The sequence below is a fragment of the Chelonia mydas genome, chromosome 14 (genome assembly GCF_015237465.2).
Source record: "Chelonia mydas isolate rCheMyd1 chromosome 14, rCheMyd1.pri.v2, whole genome shotgun sequence".
NCBI lineage: Eukaryota > Metazoa > Chordata > Testudines > Cheloniidae > Chelonia > Chelonia mydas.
The window spans coordinates 40,399,036-40,416,110 of record NC_051254.2 but is presented as its reverse complement, the minus strand read 5'-3'; the positions used below and the strand labels follow the sequence as shown (position 1 = coordinate 40,416,110).

Genomic DNA, 17,075 nt, shown 5'->3' with positions numbered 1-17,075 from the left:
CTCCCAACTTTGAGCAGACAGTCAGGTTAAAAGGTGTAATAGTATAGAACCTGAATAGAATAGCTAGAGAGAGGAGTATGACTATCCCTAGTGATGAGATAAATTAAAGACGTCTGTCTCCAATGGGAAATATGAATGGTAATTAAAAAGTTCTTATTTTTCAATCTGTTTTCCACTTTTATGCAATGATAAGAATTTCTTCTCTTAAAATGCCCAGAGCTTCTGAACCAAATACACCAGGGAGCAGCTTTCTTTTAATGTAGGAAAAATCAACAGTTTATGTGAAATCCCAGCACCAGCTCTAATGCAATTGTACTTTAAACACTTTATCTCTTAGATTGCTAGGAAAGAAGGAAGTCAAAACCTTCTGATAGACACTTCCTCTGACTGGATACGTCTGACATCTTGGCTCATGCATAAATATGAGGCAACTCTTAGACAGTCCGTCTTCTTGTAGCCTCTCATCTTTCTCTGCACTTGCCATGGCTGGAGAAATAGTATATGCAGATTTAAACATTCCTGGAGCTTTTTCCACTTCAAAGTCACTGCATCCATCTCAGCATCCCAGTAAGTGTATTTAGCTTCTGAGTTTTGTACCAATATGGTCTCTTTTTTTGGTTTGTATTCCACTTTTTGGATGTATTTTTTTGTTTTTACGGGTAGCATAGATATTTATATAAAGTTTCTCTAGAAACAAAGAGCAGGTGTGAGTCTCTATGTTCCATTTGTATGTTAGGACTCAGCAAATATGAGGTAATTTACCATCTGTCAGAACTAGGAGCTGAATCTCTTTAATGCAATATTGTGCATTTTATTGTAATGTTAATACACAGTGTCACAGAAATCTTCAGAGCTACTGCCAGTCTATAGATGCAAATTACATGTGAAGAACAATACAGGGTTATTTTATGGCATTTTTCTACTTACTTCATAAACACTTGGGGGTGGATACTCATGCTGTATTGAAGATGCAGTACATAGTATAGAGGGGTAAGTCAGAGGTAAAGAGCAATGCACTGATCCAGTCTTGGGAAGACTGAACACAAGGAGTCTGGGAGACTCATATAATTGTCTTTCATTTCTTGTTGGAGACAGATCAGCGAGAAGAGATTGGATTTGGAATATTACTGAGAAGTCAGTGCAGAGGGTCATGGAGGTGATTCCACATGGTGAGGGAAGTGTGGAGAAAAGGATCTGCTAAGATTCATGAAGAGGCAAGTAGGGAGACTGAAGTCTAGCATCCCAGGTTAGGAAATAGGGGAGGAGAAGAGAAAGAAATGAAGGGCAACTTGGTCAATAAAGGATGAAAACTATGGGGGACGCAGCGAGGGGTTGTACTGGATTCTGAATAGACCTGGATAGGGAAGATTTGTGAGGAGTCAAGTCATCACACTTCAGAGCAATTAAAGTTTGGACAACTCTTAACTCAGGGGATACCAACAAAGATGATCACAGTCATAAAGAGAAGAGGAAAAATAATAGCTTTCAGTGTTCCAGGAATAATGAATATACAAGGAACTGTAAATTAAACTTAAAATGATGTAAAATGTAAATATATAAATCCTGGTATTTTTTTTACGAGACTCTCCTGCAAAGATTGGTGTCTGGAAATAAAAAATCCTAATAATATTTTGCAGAACTGTGGTAAAATAGTAAATATATTAGCTATTTTCAGAGCATATTTTCTATAAATAGAGTCAGGCTACTAATGAGAGGACATTTTAGATGACTATTCTGCTGTTAATCTTAGAATCAAAATATATAAAGCTGATATTTCAGTTGATGAGCAAATTAAATACTAATAGTCCAGATATTGTATCACTCAGTCTGCGTACAGTACAGTATATGCAGGATTACATCCAAAAAGTTAAACCATTATTTAGTTTGAACAGTGAAGCATTCAAAAGTTAGGAAATGCCGGACATACAGTTGCTTGTACAACCTTAATTCTGCCCCACTGTGCAACCATTTTGTGTATGCAATGAGGAGGGATCCTTTGGGAAAAAAGTATTCTTTAATTACATGGACATACATTGTCGTCATGCACAAGCACACGGGAGCAGAGATAAGTTTGCTGGGGCAACTGTAAATCTGGCATTTCCTAACTTCTGAGTGCTTGACTTTGCAATCTAAATAACATTCTTTTGAGAGTTTTCTTTTTATGTAATTTACTAGAGTTTTTAAAGGAAAAGGGTAGAACCAGATTCTGTTATGTGCCATTGTAGCAACCCCCATCGTGTATTTTCAGCGAAGTTTGAACCCTGAAACTTCAGCACAAACTGCTACTGCTTGAACAACAGGACTAATTTAATTAGCTGGCTGCAGCAAAACACTTATCGCAGAGGGAGGAAATAGACCACTGGGTTCAGGTGTTGGTTTGTGGGGTGGCTCTTGGGGGAGCCCAGTCCATGCCAGCTCTCTCTCCCTTCAAACCTCCAGGAGTTGGAACCCCTGTCCAAGTGATGCACCCAGGCCCCTGGGGTCATGGGCTGGGTCCAGGATTCTGTTGGGGAAAACCCTGACCCACTTTCTGCCCCCAGGGAGTAGGGGGAGCTCCAGCCCCATGCGGTGCCCTGTGGGGCTGGAAAATGGAAATGGGCCACGGTGGCAGGAGGTGGGTCCCTACACATGTCCTTTACTTCCCTTGGAAGCTAGAGCTTAAATTGTGGAACCATAGTAGTTGCACTTGTCAAAGAGTTTCTAGGACAAGTCTAATTTTTTAACACCATCTCTAACCCTCCTCCCCCCATTTTATCCCAAAATTTGTTAATCTGAGGCCAGAAAAAAAATGGAAAATTTGAAGTCAATTTAACAAATCATTTAATTATTTTTAATTAAAAGACAGAAAAGCAACTTTTGACTTTAAAAAAAAATATACCATTTTTTGTCCATGTATGTCTCCAGAACATCTTGTTCTATTAAGGACATAAGTTTTATTTATTAAATCTCAGTGAGAACTCATGTAAGATGGACTTTTATGAATAATGGGCTACAGTTTTTAAAGTTACTCAAAGTTAAGTTCTTTGACATTGAAAGCACTGAAGTCTCCTGTCATGATTACAGACTTGGTGGAGCCTAGAAACTGTTACTCTTTTTATTTTAAATGATGTTTCTAAGTCTCTAGCCCTTTTCCTCTTTGAAGACAGCCTTGAAAATGTAAAGCGATTTCTAGGGTTGTACTTCATGGTGGCTTTTCTAATTTTGTTACAGTAGGAAAATATCATAGCCATTTTAAAAGCACCAAACATTAGAATGTCAAGAAGTGGACAGTTAAGGGAGTGAGCGTGTTCCCTCTGCCATGGTCTACTGACGATTTTCTAAATCCTTCTCTCACAGCCTTTTTGCACCATCCAACCAACCATCACTTTCTTCCCTAAAATTTGAAAACTATGTGCAAATGTCAACATAGCAAGTGACTAGGAGACTAGTTTCCCATTAAAGGGATTTACTGTTCAAGGGATTTAAAAACTGAAGCATGTTCAGAAATTATTCTGCAGATTTGAATAGTGAAGTCAAGACAGTCACAATCTGCTTGCAGCTGTAATCAGAAAGAGAGGTGACCTCTATTTTCCCAGCTCAAGTCCTAACCTTTCATATGACAAGGAGATACTGCTGTATGACATGGATATTGGTAGATTTGTCAGAATACGCAAAAGGAAGGTGACGCAAATGATCTTTCCTATGAGAATCTTGCAAATCCCATCAGTCACTGATGAGGGCCAGACATTCAAGAATCTGTTCAAACCTTAATTGAGAGGACAAACCCAAACCTCCTGCCCTAGTAGAACTCTAGGTTTTGGTGGAAACTCCATCAGCCACTGCCTGCTCCAATTCTGGTGCTTCCTCCATCAGCACTGGCATTGGCTGAGCTACTGTCCCTAGCCTACTGTCCCTCCACACTAGTGTCTAAGACGATGACATGTGGGACAGTGATGCTTTCAGGACATGGAAGAATCCCCATTTGGGGACACTACTATGCCATTTTCCTGCATGAGAACATAGTCTTTCTGTAGTGTCACCTCCTGATGACTAGACAGTTTCAAGAGCATCTCGGGAAGAGGGTCAATACTCTGGAGCTCAAGGCAGGTACCTCTGCAGTGGAACTGTTCGGTATTCTGCAGGTCCAGATGAAAGACAAGGTTATTCCCACCAGTCAGGCTGACAAATCCTACAAAGGACATTTGGCTGACTATTGTGCCTTTTCCCCTGGTCTCTAAGAGAACAGATGGGGTGTATCCTGTCCCATCAGAAAGGTGTCAGTTCCTTCAGCAACACCTTACCCCCAACTCTGTGATGGTGTCAGTGGCCTAGGACAGACCCAGAGCCTTGCCTTCTGCTCTCACAAACAGGGAAAGGAAAAGATTTGTCCCCTTTTTCTACAGGATATTTCCCTCATGCTCTCTAGGACTGTGAGTCTTGAGTTACCAAGCAGTAATGGCCAGGTAGAGCTGTGCTCTCTGGGATACCCTGAACCCCCTCTTGGAGTCTCTTCCAAAGGAACAGAAGCAGGCAGCTAGGGTGTTGGTAATGGTGGGCCTGTACAATGGGTAAACATCCTCTTAACACAGCCTTGGATATTGTGATAGGCCTGTGTAGATATTCCTGTCTCCACCCCCAGGCCTGATTACAGCAGCCCAGTGGAGGATAGAAGATCTGCCTTTTAAGGGCAAGGTCCTCTTCAGTGAGAAGATCAGAAGAAGATCAGATCTACCAGGGCCACAGCTAGAAGCATATGCCCTACCCAGCTTGGGAATGATCTGAACCTTGACAGGTTTTCAACGGGTGGGCTCAGCAACTTCTCAGGCCTGATCCTCACTAAGGAGGTTCCAACCTCTCTCCACCGTGGCCATGGGGGGAGACCTCGAAAGCACAAGAACAAACACTTCCAGCGTTCTTCATCACAGTCCTCCTCCTCTGCCTACAAGCTGCCAGTTTAATGGGACACTCGGGAGCCACACAAGTTTCTGGCACCTTCCCCTCTGACATTCTCTGTCCCCTCCCTTCAGTCTTTGTCTATGCTTCTACAGCAACCGATGCACAATAACTTCTGATTGCTGGGCTTTGGAGACTGTCACAAGGCAGGGCTTCTGCCCCGCTTGCCAAGGATTCACTGCCACACCCACAGTTGTCTTTAAGTAGGTTTATTGTCCAAACTTAAACAATCAATTCCTCAGATCACCCTTTAGATGTTAGACTCTTGCTGCCTCCTCTCCCGGTGGACTCTGGCAGTCCTGCTTCGCTCACTGGAACTTCCACTCGCTCACTGGAACTTCTCCTAACCCTTTATTCCCCAGGTGCAGTTCCCTGCCCTCTTGACTGGCCCAGCTGGGAGCACCTGCTATGGCACAGGACATTGGACCTGCTTCAAGTGACAGGAGCCAGCCTCCCTGTGACAGAGACCATTCCATCCAGTTCTGCACCAGGTCCCGTCCCCACTCTCCTGCCTCCTTCCCTCCTCAGGGGGACACCCCTCTCACAAGTCTTCCTGGAAAAAGGGGACTCACTCCTCTTGAGAGTAGCTATAGAAGTTCCTCTGTGTAACCGAGGGAAGGGACTCCACGCCCACTACTTCCTCATCCCCAAGAAGGAAGGTCTATAACCTATGCTGGGCCTCGAAGACCTGAACAAATATGTCAGGCTTCGGATCCTTCCCTCACTCTTCAGGAGACTCGTACTTCCCTCTCGACGTGAAAGATGGATACTTCCATCTGGCTATCGGGAAGAACCATTGCAAATACCTGAGATTCTGCATGGGAGTCAGGTACTTCCAATTCATAGTTCTTCCCATCACCTTGTCAACAGCCCCAGGGGTGTTTACCAAGTGTCTGCTGATGGGGCTGACACACAGCAGACATTGAGGGATACGTTTACTTGCATGGATGGATGGATGGAAAAAGCCAAGTCAGAGGAAGCCGCTTGCAGCCTGTTTTTGCCATGCAGTCATATGGTGAAATATCTCCCCTTTACCAACACTATGGAGCAAACTCTCTGCTGACATTAATTTCACTGGAGTCACTGTCACGGTTCTACAGGATTGGCGCTGCGCTCCAGCTTTTGAACAGTCTCTTGGAGGAACCCCATCAATGTGCCAGATCCCCAGTGGGTCTCACGCATCCTTCAGGGTAGGCCAAATGGCCTCACCTCCTCCTAGACTGAGCTCCTGGGCTCCAGCACTCTTGTTCCACACTGTGAGCTCTGCTCAGTGGGTCCAGCTGAGCTAGACTCCTGGCAGAGACTCACACAGCCTACAGCCACTACTGCACCCCGGCCAGTATTTACAGTGACACTCAGAGATGCAAGTAGGCCTGTGCGCCCTGGTGCGGCACACTGGTAAGAGAGTGGCCAGCTGGGGATGGGGCTCCACCCCTCCCAGTGGCCCCTGGCCCCAGCGCCGATGGCCGGGGGACGAGGCCCCTGTCCTGGTGGGCCCGAGCCAGCACCCACAGACCCTGGGCGGCGTGGCCACAGCGCCCCCAGGCTCCAGCCCCAGTGCTCAGGCGGCCAGGCAGCACGGTCACCGTGCCCTGGGGATCCACCAGCCAAGCAGCGCCGTGGTCCCGTCGCCCCAGCGAGCCCCAGGAATCAGGCAGCTGGGCAGCTCGGTGGCTGCACTCCCAGCCCTGAGCTCCCCGCAGCTCCCCAGTCCTCTGCCCTGAGCCCCCCACACCCTCCAACCCCCTGCCCTGAGCTCCCCCACACCAACACACACTTCAACACCCTGCACTGACTCCTGCACCCCCACCCCCTGCCCTGAGTCCCCTCCCCCCACATCCCAACCCCCTGCACTGACTCCTGCACCCCCTGCCCTGAGCTCCCACATCCCCCAACCCCCTGCCCTGAGCCCCCCCTACACACACCTCCAAACCCCCTGCCCTGAGCCCCCCGCACTCCATCCCACACCTACATTTCTTACAGGTACTGTCGTATTGCAATCCCCCAACCCCCTGCCCTGAGCCCCCCAAGGGGGGGTTGCAATACAACGGTACCCGTAAGAAATTTAAGAGTGGTAGCCATGTTAGTCTGTATCAGCAAAAAGAATGAGGAGTCCTTGTGGCACCTTAGAGACTAACAAATTTTATTTTATTTTATTTTATTTTATTTTATTTTATTTTATTTTAACAAAGCTTATGCCCAAATAAATGTGTTAGTCTCTAAGGTGCCACAAGGACTCCTCGTTCTTTTTGTAAGAAATTTAAGTTACTTTCACCGCAGTGACACCTCAAAAAGTGTCTTCAGCACAGAGTAGGATTTATTAGTCACCTGGAACACAGCACGGGAAGTCCTTAGGTTAGCAGAGAGACATAAAGGTTAAAACACAGGCCATTCTTGTCTGGCCAAAATTCACCAAGCAAGCATTAATGAACTCCATTTTCAGACTTTTTCTCTCTCTTTGACTTCCTTCCTTTGTCAGTTCCCAGGTGAGAGAGACCCCAAGTTTTTTCCAGACCCCAAACTTATTACCCTCACCTCTCCCCAGTCCTTTGTCCTGAAGCTGGGGTTTCTGCTCTGCTTCTCTGCTGAGAGGTGGGCAAATCCTCCCCACTCTGGATCATTGGTTGCTAGGTGTCAGTGCCCTGGTGACTGGGCTTTTCACTGTCTTCTCAGAATTTCCACTGTTATGGGTCAGCCTTGGCCAGTCCTGTTAATGACCCATTCGGTCAGCTCAGACAGCTAGGTGATATACACACACACACACACACATCTCTCTCAGGCTAGGTCTACTCTACACAGCTTTTAGCGACACAGCTGTGTTGGTACAGCTGTGCCGCTAAAAGGCACGCAGCGTAGCCACTGTTTGTCAGCTCTCCTGCCGACAAAAAACTTCCACATCAAACGAGGGTTAGCTTTGTCAGCAGGAGAGCGCTCCTGCCGACAAAGCGCTGTTCACACCCAGTGCTTTGGGTTTTTTCAATACCTCCTGAAAGACAAGTTTTGTCATTCAGTTGCTAGTGTAGACACAGCCTTAGTCTATCCTGACAGCAAATTTAATCTTTTTCTCTTTGGTATTTTCTTCAGCTTCCCGCTACTTCCATCTAGTTAGACAATTAATGTTGCCCTTGTGAGGGTGATGTGGCCTCAGAGTTTTAAACTCCGTGCATGATCATTTACCTCCTCATATTCCATGAGCCTGAACTTTATCCTTATCTGCATATGAAGTAAGTTGTGCAGCCTCCAAAGGAGAGCATGTTTCCATGTTTTCTTTTAAATCGTTACCCAAGGTTTTGTTTCTTGCAGATAGCGCTCTGTGCCCGCGCTGGCATAGGATTGCTCTATGGCTCGGATGGGCCGGGAACATCATCCTGGCAGTAGCTGTGATTGTGTTTGGTGTTTGGGGTGAGTATCTCAGTGCCACAGATTCTTTGGCTCAATGAATTCTCCTCTTCCTCCGCAATTCCATTTAGATTCTATATTTTGGCCTCCAAAACATTTCTGAATAAATTACGGGGCATTTCATCATTGCCATAGACATCAAGCGTGTTACATAAAGAAAGTGGAGTTGAGAGCTTGATATATGAAACATGCATTATTTGGCTGTAACAGATGTGCAAGATGTTCATTCCACATTTTTGCACCTTACGGTGGATAATGAGTGAGATTCCATCTCACACTACTTCTCTGTCCCCATCCTAACTTGATAGATATCCCATGGTATTTGGTGACTTGATACTTTTTAACCTTCTCTCTTTTGTTGCATGTCCTTGTGAAGGACAGACCAGAGGACAGAGAACAACGAATGGAACTGAATGTAATTCCAGCCTGAAGGATTCCCAGTCTTGCTCGAAACAAAGTTTGTACCCAAAGCCAGACAACAACTTAACAGGTAACTGTATCTGCTATTCTTTGTGCTCTTTGCAACCTTGTGCCCACCTGGAAGAACTCTCACTCCAAACTCGCTGATTGAAAATTCAGCTACTGTGTTACAATAACGTATACATAGCTGAGACGTGCCATGCCTTCATCTTCCCGTCTTTATTTTTCTTGTCATTTGTTCTGTTTGATGGCTGCAAGATAAATACTACAACTGGCTGAAACATTTTCTGATTTTTAATCCGAAAAGAGGGTTTTGTCAAAAAAAAATGTTCATGGCAAAATTTATTTTTAAATTTTCTGAAATTTTTCCAAAGGGGAAATTTTCAGAGAAAAACTAAATATTTTGTTTCAAAATCATGACCTTTTCCCCGCTTTCCTATACATTTTATCTTACCCCATCTTTTCTCCAGTGAGGAAAAAAAGGTAGAAAATAAAAAAGGGGAAAACCCTCTGAAAATTTCTGTCTGGGAAAGTCTCACTTTTCAAGCAGCTCTAATAAATAGGTTTCAGAGTAGCAGCCGTGCTAGTCTGTATTCGCAAAAAGAAAAGGAGGACTTGTGGCACCTTAGAGACTAACCAATTTATTTGAGCATAAGCTTTCGTGAGCTACAGCTCACTTCATCGGATGCATAAAGTGCATCCGTTTTCAGCTGTTTGTGCAAAGTAGTAGGAGTGACATCTAGTGGTCATTCAAAGTACTTTCAATGTGCATGAAACAGACACATTTTATAGTGTAATAACAATTCTATTATATAAAAAAACTACATTAAAAGAATGTTTTGGCTGCAAAGTCACGAACTCAGAAGTTAGGGAATGACAGATTTATAGTTGTCTATAAAACCTTAACTCTGCCCTTTTGTATTAGCCTCTTGCTGAACATCACACAGACAGTCTGTGGCAGAGTCTGGCCAGTGCTTTCAACACGAGAGCATCTTTCCTCTTCTTAAAGCCATCTGACTCATCCGCTCTCCATCCTAGGCGCTGAATGAGGCAGGGTCTCATGGAAAAAACAGAATGTGATCATGTCATTAAAGACTGTATCAATGTTTTACAGAGGGGCCGATTAAAGGTTGTCTGGGCAATCTTATTTCTTACACTTCCTAGCTTTCAGCTGTTCACCTTTGCAGCCCAAATAACATTATTTTAACATATATGCAAATGTAACTTAATAATTCCCACTAGGAGAGCCTGTTTTCAGTTGCTTTTGTTTTTGCTGAAGATTAAATGTTCAGGCTGAACCGTTCCATGCCAGGGGTCTGCCTCAGCCTGATTTTTATTTTTTATTTTTTTTCATTTCAGCCAAAACTGTCCAGCTGTTCATGAGGACCAGGCTAGTGAAAATATATTGTTTTCCTCATGTTAAAAAAATTCTGGAGACTTTGTCTTTCAGAAGCTTTAGTGCTGTCCCAATGCTTTGGAATAGGGTCTTGACATTTGGCTAGGGGGTGGCTTACGAATCAGGGATCTGTCTGCCTTTAGCTGCACCTGTGAATATCTGCCCAAATTTGGCCAAGTTTTAAACCTTTGAAAATTCATGATTCTATCAGCAGTGAGTGTGCTCCAGCCCAGAGCTACAGGGGGCTGAGTAGTAGGACTTTCCATGCAATTGCAGTCCTGAGCTGCTGCGGGCAAGGTTTGGGTCCTGACAGGGGCACTGAGCATCGGGAGCCTGTCTCTCCTGTGATTTCTGTGCCCCACTGAGCCCTAGCAGCATGGAGGAGGAAGTTGCCTGAGTTGCATGCAGAAAGGACAAGAGCCAGAAGGCCGGGGAGAGAGTACATTGGGGCTGGTGGTGGGGGAGAGTTATTTAAACCAATCCTTTCACAAGTGATCACTAACTGTGTTCCTCATTCATTGGGTGCCTGAACTGAGACCCTGGGATCTGATTTGTAGAAGTATTGAGCAACTGTAACTGAAATCAATGGAAGCTGGGCACTGAACTTATGAAGTACTATAGAACGCTAAGAACTTTGAAAAGTCAAGGCATTTACATGCCTAAATCCTGCCTAAATACCTTGTGAGGAGCTGAGTCTAGGTGTCTCAAGTTGGATACCCGATGTTAGTGGATACTTTTGACCTCAAACTCTCTGTGCCTAAGTTCCCCATCTGTAAAATGGAAATATTGCAATCCCTTGATCTCACAGGGGTGCTGTGAAAATTCATTACTGTTTTGTGAAGCACTCAGCTACTATAGAAAGGAGTGCCAGAGGAAAGCCCATGAGGAAATTAATAGTTCTGTCTTCAGAGCCGGCTTTGAATAGTGCACAGTACTACTGGGGCTACACATTGAATGAGAAGAAAACAAAATATTGAATAGCTGCTCAGTAAGTCAGCAGCACCATCCGTCGTGTGCCCTGAATGCAGCAGGGGTCTGGTGGAGAAAACTGGTATGTGATAATGTAATTACGGACTGGATCATAATGCATATGCACCAGGGGGCCCAATAAAGATTGCACAGGCAATCTTAATTCTGACACTTCCTAACTTTTGAGTGCTTGACTTTGCAACTGTAATACTGTTCTTCTAAGGTGGTTGTGTGTGTGTGTATGTTTGTTTGATCTGCACAGAGCCCTCATTTCTTTGGGAGTACTCGGGGAAGCCAGAACTTCCTCAGAAAATCCCTTGCCTCCCTCCTTCTACTTCTAAAGTGCTTTAGAAGTGGTTCAGCAGGGAAGGCAACAGTTTTGCTGTGTTTGGTTTCAGAGGTATGGTGCCCCCTGAGGGGGGAAATGCATTGTGTGATACAGAGCCTGCAAAATGTGAATTGTGTGCCCAACCTTATGAATTCATATTCACATTACAGCTCTCCCAGAGCACCTCTCTCCTGACCAGCGCCTCCAACTGCTATTTGAATAATGGGCCTTTCCTCAAAACAAACAAACAATGAATAACGAGAAATGTCTTGGCTGAGAATGTTTATAGTTTGAAAGCCCCTCGTGAACATAGGGAAGCTCAGCACTGTTCAGAACTTTCCAGCCTATTTAATGTTGCCTTTTCCATGTCTGTTTCTAGAGGGCTGTGAGTGCAAACTGTGCCCCGCTGGCTGGCTGCCGCACAAGAACCAGTGCTATTGGGTCTCTAAAGAAAGTAAAACATGGAATGAGAGTCGTGTGGACTGCTCAGCGAAGAGCTCTCAAATGCTCGTGATCCAAGACAAGGAGGAGATGGTACAGTAAATAAAAATGGCTTAACCCGCCCCTTGAGAGATGAGTGTCACTAGTTATAATGTAATACAATGAACTTGCAGCAAAATAACAATGCCCCAGCTGTATGACATTTGGCTTAAGAAAAATCTTTTACAGAGCACATTAAAATATCACTGTTATGTGGAGGGGAAGGAGGGGGTGAGCCTGGGAAAGGGAAACATCAGAAATTGGGTTTATATCTATTGCAGAGTTATGTAGCAGGTTCTCTTCCTTCATTTGCTGAGAGAGTAAAGAAGCCAGAGAATTCTAGCAGGTTATATTCACCCAGACTCCTCCGTCCTGTCACTTACAGGCGTATATACTGAGTATTCCACAATTGAACCTGGTTTGGCTTGGACTCAGTGTTACATCCCCAGAGAGGAAATGGACCTGGGTGGACGGCTCCACGTTCAATAAAACACTGTGAGTGTTCATGGTTCCTACTTTGGCTTTGAAACTGAGTGTGTCTTGCCTGGTGCACAAGTGGGAACACAAGGTTAGTGCTCTCTAGTGCTAGCAGGAGCAGAGGCTGTCTGTGAGCACAAGTAAAGTTAAGCCCCAGGCAGAGTCCTCCATGGAGAGATGGTCAGTCTCAAGCCCCCTGTGTGCTTGCAAAGCCACAGGATAAAGGGGGGTCAGGGTCTGTTTGGAGAATGGGCATGTCTGGGAAGACTCTTGTTGAAGAAGCACTTAGCTGTTCACGCCTATGTTAGCTCTCAGCTGTGCTGCTCTGCCTGAGTAAGGTGGCCCTTGTCCAGCAATGCGCTCGTTAATGCAGGGTCAGGATCCCCTCTCCTGCTGAGCAGTACAGTTTACGTCCACCAGGGCTGCCATGGGGGTGGGGGAAGGGGTGGTACTTTCCCAAGCCCCGCCCACCAACTAAGCTCCACCCACTTCAGACACCACTCAGTGCACATGGCACAGTTGTACAAAATAGGACCACATGGGCGCTGCTGGGCTCCTCGGCTTGGCTCCCCAGCAGTGGGGTTTGAACACACCCACGGGCAGTATTGGTCAATCATCGCAGTGGATTTTGCGATGTTTTCCAGCACTGAAGTGAGCCTGCCCAGCTCCTTTCCCACTCTGTGAGGCCTATTACTAACTAGGGCTCTGCAGAAAAGTACGAATGAAGGAAGCTAGTATGGAGACAGACCACCCCTCCGAATGAGGGATCGCTGCTAAAGATCTTGCTCAGTAAAGCGAAACGCCCAGTGACTCCTGCTCTTTGTTCCCCAGGTTCCAGCTAAGAGGAGCTGCTGAAAGGGAGAGCTGTGTGATGATCAAAGGGAACCGTGCTATTTCGGAAACCTGCACGGCTGTAGCTAAATGGATTTGTGAGAAAGTTGCCCTGAAATAAGCAGTCACACCAATAAGCTGCACTTACCTAACTAAAATAGCCAGTACCCTTGTTTTTTTCCTAAGAGAAAAACAGATTTGCTAATTAAAGAATTCTAAAGTCTCAGACAAACCCATTTTCCAAGGTATCATAGAATCATAGAAGATACGGGGTTGGAAGAGACCTCAGGAGGTCATCTAGTCCAACCCCCTGCTCAAAGCAGGACCAATCCTCAACTAAATCATCCCAGCCAGGGCTTTGTCAAGCCAGGCCTTAAAAACCTCTAAGGATGGAGATTCCACCACCTCTCTAGGTAACCCATTCCAGTGCTTCACCACCCTCCTAGTGAAATAGTGTTTCCTAATATCCAAACTAGACCTCCCCCACTGCAACTTGAGACCATTGCTCCTTGTTATGTCAGATCCATTCACTGTGCTTCTTGTTCTATCAGATCCATTCACTTGTTCCTCAGGAGCTGGGTCTGATTTCATGAGGAGCTGGCTGCCCCCTGCGCATCGTGTGTGAACAGGCACTCTTGGCTCTCAGGAACAGTTTGAAGATTAAAAGTTGTAAAGCCCCAATGTTACTTTTGGAGACCTACGTGCCATTTGGTCACCTCTCAAAGGCAGAGTTTTGAACATTCTTCCACCTGGCCCCACTTTCAGCCATAGCCTCTAATTCTGTGGGAGATTTAGGTGAAGAAGCACCGGTTTGTATTCCCACATCTGGTAGTTGCTTACCATTTATGCACTCAAATCTGAGCACACAATAGTTCTTGTCACAGATCCACAGGGTCTGATCTATGCCCAGCCTGTAACCAGGCCCTTGGGCGTGTCCCCTTTAGTGGGCTGGTCCTGGCCCGTGGCCTCCAAGACTCCAAAACTGGGCCTTCGGCACCAACGATCCCTGTCTCTCTCTGTGGCTCCCTGCAGTGAATCCAGACTCCTACAGGAGGCTTGTGTACACTGTACCCCTGCAGCACACACTGCTCCCAGTGAGTATTTGCAGCAACACTGGGCAGCCTTTTCAATACAAGGTAACAATTTATTAGTCACCTGCCTACAGAATCTGAAAGCCCTTAGGGCAGCAATGAGAGGCGAAGGTTAAGGCCTGGTCCCCAGTGGCCAAGCCAGTGCAATCAGCCAGCCGAGCTGATATGGGATCCATCTTTTCTCCATCTTCTTATGAGTCCCAAGTGCAAACTTCTGTCTCTTCAGAGTCCAGCTCTTCTCCGAGTCATCACTCTTTGCTCTGTAGCTGGGGCCTGTTTGCCGCTTCTCTTCCAAGAGGTGGCAGGGGACATCTCCTTTGTTTGAACTTCATGGCCACTGGGGTTCCCTGCCTTTCCAGATTCTCCATTGATCTGGGTTGGTTTCTACCAGTCCTTTAATGACCCCTTCATACCTCCCCAGACAGCTGTGTGACGCAAACACCTCCTGTCTCTTAATCTTCCTCCAAGAGCAGGTTTAACCCTTTTGCACCCCCTGGGTAGTAATGTATAGAGAAACTGAGGCACACACATCAAAAATAGTACAGAAAATGCCCACTTTGTCTGGCATTCCCTCCCCCCTCACCCCAAATATCCTTGAATGTACATTTATGAGTGTGCTATGAGACCTCCCCTTGGAAAATCTGATCCTAAAATCTTTGCAGACACTGCTCTGGGAATCCCCAGGATTCAGCGACTGCACTTGCTAGCCACTAAGAGTCACTCTCTGTCCATAAACTGCTCAGTCAGCCCCAGTTTTTCATCTTTTCTGGTGGTGGGGGCAGGGCAGGGCAGTGTCACTGACTCACAAGGTCTGTGCTATGCCCGAACCTTCCATCAGTCTCCTCCTAGTAACTACTTTAGTGTCCAAGGATCCCCACTATTCTGCAACAGCCGGCCTGTAGCCTCAACGACCCTGAGACCGGGGCCAGAGCAACCCATTTGGCAAGCTGAACTGAGGTAGTGTCTGTTCAGACTTTCCTCTCCAGGGTGCAGTGCCCTCAGTGAGTATCTGCAGCGACCCCAGGCAGCCTTTTCAACATACGGTACCAATTCATCAGTCACCTGCCATACAGAAGCTGAAAGGCTGTAGGCTCGCATCAAAGAGGTAGTTGTAGGCCAGAGAGCCAATGGGGAAGGTTCCCATGGGTTCACCATGCCCTGCGTCCCTGGGTTCCATCTTTGTTCTCTCCTTGTCCTGCTCTGACTCCAGCAGCAACCTCACCCCTTTGCTCTCCAGCCACAGCCAGGGTCAGCTGCCTCAGCTTCCCCTTCGGTAGGTGTTCATGCCCAGGCATTGAGGTTTACTTGTTCTGTAGGGTCTCCCATTCAGCCATGTGGACTGGAAGCTAGACAGCCTTAGTGGGCTACCTGTCCCAAACACCACCCGCTTTCTCTGGCCCAGGGGAAGCATTTTAACCCCTTGCATGTATTGTTCATAAAAATAAATTCCCACTTTCATCACAGGGGGCTCAGGGGGTGGATGGGGGAGGAAAAAGAGTAGGGAGAGACCTTAGTGGCATGGAGAGTCAAGGAAGGCTCAGGGAGAGGGGTAGAGAAAGGAGGGAATCTTGACTGGAAGTGGGACTGGCTTTACCTGGGCCCTGGTGCCTGACTCAATTCCCTCCCTGTGGTTAAGGGACCCCACAGCCCTCCTCCTCAGGGCTCTGCTGCAATTCAAGCAGGCTTCCCCAGGCTCCATGCTAGTTCCTATTCCAGGAATCCTCTTTCGACTCATGACTCCTTTGCAATTCTCCCCTCACCCTCTTCCAGTCAGTTACCCTAACAGCTGGGTGTTATCATGTTAAGGAGGTAGCTAAGCTAGTCTTCTGTTTCTCTGAAACCTCTTCCCTTAAAGAGCCATGTCTTCTGCTTCTCTGAAACCTCTTCCCTTAAAGAGCCATGTCATGGAGCAGGGTTTGCTAGACTCATTCCACCTCAGCCCCTCTTGGTCTGGCACCCTTAACACTGGATTGCCATCCCCACATCCCCTCTCAGGCCTTAAGAACTGTGCGACAGACTCTTGCCTCTATCATACCCATGGTGGATTGATTTAAATCAATTTAAATGGATGGATTTTAAATTAACTATTTTAATCATGATTCAAATCAGCAATCAGGGACCCTTGATTTAAATCATCAATTTTAATTGTTTTGCATTTGTACTTTTTTATTTTGCTAAAGAAAGGTTAATTTGTTGGTTGATAACCATTAGTTCAAATGAGCATGTCTTTAAATACAGCCTGTACACTAAATTGGGTGCTTCTTTTTGCTAACCAGGGGGCTACACCATACCTATACACATTTATTTGAGCAATTACAGAGCTTACTGTACATTTATTCAGATTAATTTTTACATTTTTTTTATAACTAGATGAATCTTTTACTTGTGATTTATGTCAAGCTCTATTTGGATGGAAATTCGATTAAAAGTGCACAAAACCCAGCATTTTAATGTTTTATTTAATAAAACTAACTTACATGTGTTGGATACATTTTAAAAAAGTTTATCAAAACATTGTTTGCATTTAAAGCCGATTTATTAAACAAAGGCAGCAGTAGCTGCAGTTAGTGAATTAAACTGATTATTTCTGTCACCATGTACTTCAGGATTTAGAACTGGTAGATCTTGTCCACGTTTGCCAAGCTAGGAGGGCAGGGCAGCACTTGGAGCTACAGAAGATCAAGGAGAATCAGCAACGAGGTCCTTGAAGGAAGCTATAGGACAGTGATACTCAGACCCTCGGGGGTTCAGG

At 45.7% G+C, this 17,075-nt stretch overlaps 1 protein-coding gene across 1 annotated transcript; it reads left to right on the top strand.

Moving 5' to 3' along the window:
• The first annotated feature begins 407 nt into the window (after nucleotides 1-407).
• On the top strand, nucleotides 408-16,762 carry LOC102939266 (killer cell lectin-like receptor subfamily B member 1B allele B). The gene is made up of 6 exons (XM_043528275.1): nucleotides 408-567; nucleotides 8,236-8,334; nucleotides 8,708-8,821; nucleotides 11,824-11,978; nucleotides 12,310-12,419; nucleotides 13,233-16,762. Exons 1-6 carry the CDS (start codon nucleotides 423-425, stop codon nucleotides 13,351-13,353), a joined length of 744 nt encoding a protein of 247 aa, XP_043384210.1. The 5' UTR covers nucleotides 408-422; the 3' UTR covers nucleotides 13,354-16,762.
• Nucleotides 16,763-17,075: the final 313 nt, after the last annotated feature.

What these genes read in the sequence shown, in the direction of transcription:
- LOC102939266 (XM_043528275.1), top strand. Translation starts at nt 423, where the DNA reads ATGAGGCAACTCTTAGACAGTCCGTCTTCTTGTAGCCTCTCATCTTTC. An exon ending in TCCAAGACAAGGAGGAGATG is followed by an intron (nt 11,979 to 12,309) that starts GTACAGTAAATA and finishes TGTCACTTACAG; the next exon opens with GCGTATATACTGAGTATTCC. An exon ending in TCCACGTTCAATAAAACACT is followed by an intron (nt 12,420 to 13,232) that starts GTGAGTGTTCAT and finishes TTTGTTCCCCAG; the next exon opens with GTTCCAGCTAAGAGGAGCTG.